The 8559-nt window shown below is 38.2% G+C and overlaps 1 protein-coding gene across 1 annotated transcript; it reads left to right on the top strand.

Moving 5' to 3' along the window:
- On the top strand, positions 614-2698 carry LOC110267990 (protein MAIN-LIKE 2-like). The gene is made up of 2 exons (XM_021113842.1): positions 614-999; positions 1988-2698. The coding sequence occupies exons 1-2, from the start codon at positions 922-924 to the stop codon at positions 2381-2383; spliced, it is 474 nt and encodes a 157-aa protein (XP_020969501.1). The 5' UTR covers positions 614-921; the 3' UTR covers positions 2384-2698.

Raw genomic sequence — 8559 nt, 5'->3', positions numbered from 1 at the left:
TACACAGTAAATAATTTATGAATATAACTTATATGGTTCAATAATAATTATTCTTTTTTTATATTTACCACAAATATTTTTAAAATTCATGATGGATAACCCAATTTTTTTAATCTGTAGCCTTCATTTTTCTATCTATCTACTGAATCATCACAACGGCACAACTTACTGTACGATTAATCAATTATCTGTTTTCTGTTGTTGTCGTGCATCAAGCATTCGCTGTCGGTTTCAGATTCTCTCCCGGCATCATTTTCATCCTCTCTCTCTTCTCAACCCAGCATCTTATTGTCTCATTCATTCTCAATATCTTATATAACCTAATGAGTATGTAAATTAAATGTTTTAATATAAACAACATAATCATCTTACAAACAACACAATCGTTTCATACACAATATAACTATTAAATGTTCAATTATATATAAAATTTTTTGTTTAAATTAATAACACAACACAATATAACTATTAAATTTTCAATTATATATAAAATTTTTTGTTTAAATTAATAACACAAATAAAATATTGTGATATAATGTTGTATTTATATATCACTAAAATAGACGTTTTTTATTTTCAATATTGGAGATGGAGTGGAGTTGGACACCATTATGGGGGAGATAGGGGCTGCACGAGGTTGTGGTGTCAGGCTTCTCACAACTTGGACCCTCCGAGTTCTAAGAACCTCACGGACCGTCCGATTTCAGGACTAGCACACGCACGGTCTGATTTCATATCGGGAAGGACACGCGTCGCGTTGCAGCAGCTCCCCAAACGGTGCTCTGAAACCAAACACTTACTCATGCATTCACCCATCTCACCATCCGAAAATATCACTCTCTCACATTTCATTTTCAGCTTGAAGCCCCATTGTTCTTCTTCTCCCACCTCTCAGCTGTGCATGGTTGAAGAGTTAAAAGCATGCCAAAGAAGAATAAAATTAAGGATGTTGATCGACCTGAGCTTCATGTTATGCATTATCTCAGTCATTCTGATTATGTAAGTTGTTTTTTAATATTTTATATTGTAAACTATTTACTTCTTATGGTTGTTATTATTATTAGAAGTGCAAATTAGAAATATAAATAAAATGATTATTAGTATTTTCCAGCATTTATATGATCTTTTTAAATTTTTTAGACAATTTTTAATTAATTTTTAGTGGTAAATATTATTGTTAGTAAGTTAATCATTATTATTTTGTTAGTTGCTACATTTTAAAATGTACACAGATGAATGTTAGGGTTTTAGTTTAATAGAGGACGTAAATTTTTTTTTTTGGGATTTTTTAATTTTTTGTATTATAATTATTATTTAGTATAAATATAACCAAATTAAAAAGGAGAGCCCAATAGCTCAATTTTTTTTATAATTATTATTGAAAATAGGGTTAATTTTTTTTAAAATCTTTTTAACATAATTAATTATAATTGTAATGAATGAAGGTAAATGTTATTGTTGTTGTGAGAAACTGTTGGTCTTACTTTAGGAATAATTTAAAATTTTTAATTGTAATTTTTATTGTTAGCAAGTTAGTTAGTTGTTATGAATGTTGTTAGAAAAAGAATTTAGGCATAGCGTGATTATTATTATTATTTATAATTGGAGAAAATATGTTTAAATAATAGTACATGACTAATTAATATTAGATATTATTCAGGATAAATGTGTTATTGCAAAGAGTTTTGATTATGTATTTATGTATTGGTTATTATTATTATTAGTAGTAAGTTATGAATAATTAGGGTTAATAATTAATTTTAGAAATTAGAATTATCTATTTTATAAGGATTTAGAAGATGAATTTATGGTAGTAACTTGTTTCTTGTTGAGTTATTTGTGCAAATTTTGTAACCATGATATTTATTTTATTTTGGTAGGGGTTTATTTATTGTTTTAGTTGTTGTCGTTAAAAAATTATTTTATTTTAGTAGTGAGTTAGTAACTGTTAAGAAGTTGACGCATACTTTGTTATGTTTTTTTGTAGAAGCTGAGAATGTTGACATGTGACCACCCAGTTCCTCCGGATCGGTACAATGATAGGGTGGAGGAGCACTTACGAGTTACCGACTTTTATCATGCATCACAGATTGGGGTAGTCCAATGTCAAAAGGCACTGGTGAATGCTCTAATCGAGCGGTGGCACCCCGACACACATACGTTTCATCTTCCCATTGGTGAATGTGCCGTGACTCTTGAAGATGTGGCTCTAATTCTTGGTCTTCCGACTGATGGACTTCCAGTTACGGAGATGACAATGAGTAGTTTCGAAGCCTTGGAGGCGGAGTGTTTGCATCAGTTCGGGGTTGCACCTCGTAAGTCGGACTGTAGAGGCAGCTGCATAAAATTGACATCGCTGCGGGATCTTAAAGAAAATTTATAGTTGACTGATGAAATTGGTATACAGAGGTATGTCAAGTGCCACATTATGTTGCTTATCGGGACGATCTTGTTTGGGGATAAATCAGGGGCAGGTGTGCACTGGAAGTTTCTACCCTTGCTTCGTGAATTTGGTAGCATTATACAATACAGTTGGGGATCCGCATGCCTAGCACACCTCTACAGGGCGTTATGCCGGGCATCTCGAGTTGACTTTAAGGAAATAGATGGTCCACTAACACTTCTGCTCGGTTGGGCTTGGATCTGACTGCCGTATCTATCGCCGGTACCTAGGGAGCCCCGCAGTTTTTCGCTAGCAAACAGGTAATATTATGATTAAATGTACCCCTATCTTAATATTTATAACTCAGTTGACAATATTAAATGTATCGTGTTAGGTGGCGGAACTGGGAGCGTAGTGACCGACGATATAAATATATGAAGCTAGCTGACTTTAGGAAGGCCTTTGATGAACTTCAGGAAAGCCAGATGAATTTTCATTAAAATAGTTTTAGTTTCCTGTTTAGTGCCTGCGTAAATCTTATGAACCATTGTTAATGTGATTGTTATGTGGGTTGTAATCATGAGTTTCCTTTATTCTTTTCAGTTTGTGTGGGTTGCGTATGGTGTGGATCGCGTGGATTCGAACATAATTTCTGCTGAAATCTATATGCACTCGGTTGTCTGGAGCGCTACAGTTCCTTTGGTGTCATTTGGATGTGTCGAGTGGCATGCTACCGATAGGATTAGGTGACAATTAGGTTTCGTTCAGGGAGTACCTCATGAGGAGCGGAATCTGGACAAGGCGCATGGAGAAGTCCTGACTGGTCCTAAGAATCTTAACTGGGCCACGACACCGACTCATTACAGTTGGGTGATGCATTGGACAAACAGGTATCACCACGTTCTTTCTGAGCTTCCCGTGCCTTCACAGCATCCGTTGGATACTTACATGCATTGGTACCGAGGAAAATTTGGGGACCGGTTGAATTTGTCGAATCTTGTGGGTGAAGAGAATGATGAGGGTAGTCAGGATTTGGATGAGGGTAATCAGGATACGGATGAGGGAAATCAGGATATGGATGAGGGTGTTCAGGATATGGATGATGACAATGAAGAACAGGAGCCAAATTCGCCTCAGATACCACCTCCAAATCCGCTTCCATAGGAACAACCTCAGTTCTCAGGCCAGTATGAACCTCAAACATATTTCAACCCTTCATTTCCACAGCATCAACAATATTGGGGTATGTCACAGTTTGAACCAGGCGAGGGTGGTTCTTTTAGCCAGTTGCTTGGGCTTATGGCTGGAGATGCAGGACAGTCACAATATGGCCATCAAACTGAGTTACTGCCAGGGAGGTATTCGTTGGATGCGAGGTATCCGGACCATACCTCATCGGTTGCTTCCGGAGGATTCGTATCTGTTGACTCTAGTAGGAGTGACGGTGGACGCGGAGTTCTTAATAGTTAAAATCCGAACCGTGTATCCATGGGGAGAATTGGAGAGAATGCTAATACACTCGGGCACGAGACCGATGCGTATCTAGTGGACAACCCGGATGATGAGGATGATGAAATAGAGGAGTTCGATGAGGACGAAGAGTCCCGTAATGATGGTATTTATATTGAGTATTTTGCTTTACATGATAGATTACTTATTTATTTTGTGGTCATAAATGGTATCTCTGTTTGGTTTTTCTTGAATGATATGTGGTATCTATGTTGCCTTGAGGAAACAATGGACTATATTTAATTGTGTTTATCAAATTGTATCCAGGTCAGGCACGCACTCCGGATGACAACGCCAAAGGTTACAATCTGACGATTGATCCTCCACGTCGTAGCGCTAATCGCTACACTCCATCTGTGTTCAAAAAGGCCGCCAAGAAATGCAAAGACTTTGTGAAGGATGTAAAGTGGTCAATGAGAAAATAGTTGTGGTGTAATTAACTTATGTACGTATTAATGAACTGGACTATGTTTAAAGATCTTTGTATGTGGTGGTCCTTATGTATTATTTAGTTGGACTATGGTCTGGTTACTTTGTATGCTGAGAGTATTTTACGTATTAATGAAGTGAATATATTACTATTGTTATCATATCAAATTAACACAGGTGGACAAGTGATGTCGTACTATATACTGCTACAGATATCTTATAATGCTAGGTCGTCATAATTTATTATAATGTCATATCTCAGGTGATGTTAACTCAATAGGAGAATTCATGATACATTATACAATGTTACATATAACATACGTTGTTAAGTCAGATGGAACAAGTCTTATCATATTATATGATGCTACATATATAATATCATATTAGAATAAGAATCTACTGAGCATCTCTATTGGTATTTGCGCCCGCTGACTGACGGCATCTGCTACGGCTGTGTCTCTCAGCCCCACATAGCCTGCATCGCCTAGGACGACACAACATTCGCGTGTCCATCTCATTCAGGAAGCGCGTCATCCTGGGGCGACCTTTCGTAACACGTCTCATGTACGGATTCGGTACGAACCGAGGTCCGTTGTAAGCAGGCCATGTAGTAGGATTACCTAGTGGCCTAAACCTTGCTCGCTACACCCGCCGAACTTGGTCCATCTTGTAAACATCATGCACATACACTTGCCAATCCAGTCGCTGGTTGGCACAACATGCGAACACATGTCTACAGGGAATCTGGTTCACCTGGAACTCACCACAGTCACATCTAAGGCCTTGTAGGTCGACTGCAAATTCCAATCCACTTGGCATCTCACGCACCTCGAAGACCTCGTTTTGCCGGTCAAAGCAACTAACCTGAATGTTTCCTGATGCAAGTTGGTTTGCATGCAACTTTGACGTCACCACATCAGAAAACATATGGCCAGCATTAATTCGGGCTTCTGCTTCCGTTCTTTTTCGGGTGAACAACTCATTAAGCCTGTAGAATGTTGCCTTCACAAGAGCGGTGATGGGGAGATTGCGTGCACCCTTCAATACTGAATTGATGCATTCCACTAGATTCGTCGTCATGTGACCCCATCGGTAGCCACCATCAAATGCCAACGCGTACTGTTCGCGAGGAATTCGGTTTAACCAGTTTGTATACGCCTCACCCCGTTCCCGTAACCGCTGGTAACGCACTTCATACTCCCGCACCGTCCTTGAATATCCTGAACGATAACAACATATAAAAGGGACAAAAACATACGTCAAATAAACTTTTGAAGGTAACTATGTTATTAACTTAATAAAACAAAAATTAAAGGTTACCAATGTTGACGATCAATTTTTGGAGGTACGGTGCCTTGAACTTTCTCAAAAAATTCGACTCTATATGCCTGATGCAAAACATATGAAAAGCTCTAGGAGGTGACCAAGCTCCGTTACTGCATTCCACAGTTGCATTGATGGATTCGTGTCGGTCGGATATTAGTTCAACACCATCCCGAGTGACAACATGTTGACGCAAGTTACTAAGGAAAAAGTGCCATGCATCAGAAGTCTCTCCCTCGACAATAGCAAACGCAATTGGGACGATATTGTTGTTGCCATCCTATGAAACGGCGACTAGTAGACAACCCTTATACTTTCGGTACAAGTGAGTCCCATCCACCTGGACAACTGGCTTACAATATCTGAATGCCCTGATGCAGGGGTAATAACTCCAAAATACTCTATGCAGTACCCGAATATCACTGACCAAGTCATTGCCTTGATATGCAGGCATAGTCTCAAAATGGACAACAGCTGATGGCTCCTTATGACCCATGGCCTCAAACCATATAGGCAACGCTTCGTACGATACTTTCCAACCTCCAAATATTTTTTCTACTGCCCTTTGCTTAGCCAACCATGCTTTCCGATAACTAACGGTGTAGTTGAACTTCGATTGCACTTCTGCTATAACCGATTTTACCTTTAAGGAGGGGTCAGCCTCAACCAATGGCTTTATTGCTTCTGCAATTGTGATGGAGTCCAGCTTCGAATGGTCCTGTGAAATGGTGGCTCTGGTACAGGTGTGACTACCATTATACCTCCTTACAACCCAACAGTACTTCCTGCTGATCAGACTAACCCTGATAAGCCAATCACACCCTGACCCATACTGTGTACACTTGGCGTAAAATGTCAACGGCTCAGACTCATACACCCGGTAGTTTACGCTTCGTCGTATGGTATACTCTTTTATCGCCTTAATAACAGCTTCCTGGGAACTGAACTCCATCCCAACAGCAAATTCACCATCTGCGACAATAGGAACTTCTGCCGGGACAACCAGCATGGGAAAAAATTAAATAAATACATAGATATTTCAAAACCGAGATAAATCAATATTCACTGCATCAAGTATGATATAAATCTAACCCTAACATCATGTTACATATGTCACTTTTTTCACAAAATAAGGACATGAACGTCAGATGTAAAAAACCGGACCAGACCAGCCAGTTCGACCGTCACCCCGATGTCCGATGAACCAAATACTAATCGGTCCGGTTCTCTAAATAATATTTACAAACTCACGTTATGTTTCATATTCATAATGCAGAGAATTATGTTATTATTTTCTAACAAATACTTGTAGTGTATAACATGAATAATAATAAAATATTTACTTCTATGTTCCATATTGGTTTAAAATAACATGATATTCTTCAAATGTTAGTAAACACAGGCCTTTCACTTTTATTTTTTAAACTTCTTAGTATTTTTTATTTTTTATTTACATAGGATCGGGTCAACCGGTTCAACCTCTAACACATACATGACATCAACGCATGCTTAAATAAAGGTTAATAAATACTAATTCATTCATAAATAATTCAATAACTAAATAAAAAAAACTAATCCGACGAATTACGTACCTGCAGTCATATATTCCGGAAACTTCGGAACATGCATGGCTTCCAAGTCCAGAGCTCGCATGAATGATGGCTCCCCAAACGGCATATCGTTTGCGAGTGCATTTGCCACCTCTGTCACATCTGGATCCATAGTTCCGTCACCTTGATCTTCATCTCCATCTGGACCAACACATTCATAGTTGCTTTCGAACTCTTCTTCACTGTCACTATTATAATCTTCCTGTAGAATATTTCGGTCGGCCTCAGATTGTTCAAACTCAACATACAACTCGATGAACGAGATCTGAGCCCGATTTTCAATATACATTGAAAACATCTCCTGCATGCTCGCTTCGTCCGTCACATATCTGGTTTGGAATTGGACGAACCCACCAAATACCGGTATGGGATATCTATATAGAATACATGATATTTTTTTTGCCCTCTCAGAATCAATCTTCTCACAGATCACACATTTGAGCTCTTCAAATGAGATGATAAAAGGAATAACAACATCTAGTGGATTTTCACAAATAAACTTTACTCCTTCAGACGTTTGTAATAAGATCTGACCAAAATAATACACCTTTAGTAATACTTTGTCACTCATTTCTCTCAATCACCAAAAAAAGAGCATAATCTTAACTACTAACTTCTTTGGTTTAAAACAAGTATGAAAGAGACCCAAAAAAATGAAACAGAGGAAGCAGCCGCTGAAGGAGGGGAAGAAGACGGGTAACCTACCACTAACTCGCTACACACTTTTATATAGCCCTCTATACTCAACTCGGACCCTTCGACTAGGTTAACTTCATTGAAAAAAATATTAAACAACCAAATCGGACCATGCGTTTTCATTTCCCAGTTCATAAAAAACATAGCCACCCCTAGCCAAAACGGATGGTCCGACTTCAGTCTTCTTTAACTCACACTCTCAACATGCAACTCGGACCGTTCGACTTGTTCTTCCAACTCAAGCAACACGCAGGGTCCGATTTATACGCACCAAAATTTGTTTCCTACACCCTCCCAAATCGGACCATGCGATTTGGTTGAGAAAAATTCAGTAACAAAGAACTCGGACGGTCCGTGTTCTTCTCCCAAAAGCTGCCAAAAATCTGCCCCACATACATGTCTAGTCCCCCTTGATTTCATATCGAAGAAAAGCGCTCATATAGGATCCATTTCTATAAAATTGAGCCTAAAATAGAATTAGTTTTATATAAATAAAAGTGTAAAATTATTAATTGATGATTTTGACTCAATAATAAAAATTTTTGTATTAAGTGAGAGGCCATTAGTTTAACACTCACTTATAATATCTTTTTATAATATATATATATA

The sequence above is a fragment of the Arachis ipaensis genome, chromosome B10 (assembly GCF_000816755.2).
Source record: "Arachis ipaensis cultivar K30076 chromosome B10, Araip1.1, whole genome shotgun sequence".
In the NCBI taxonomy this organism is placed as follows: Eukaryota; Viridiplantae; Streptophyta; class Magnoliopsida; order Fabales; family Fabaceae; genus Arachis; species Arachis ipaensis.
This window is presented reverse-complemented; position numbering and strand designations above follow the sequence as displayed.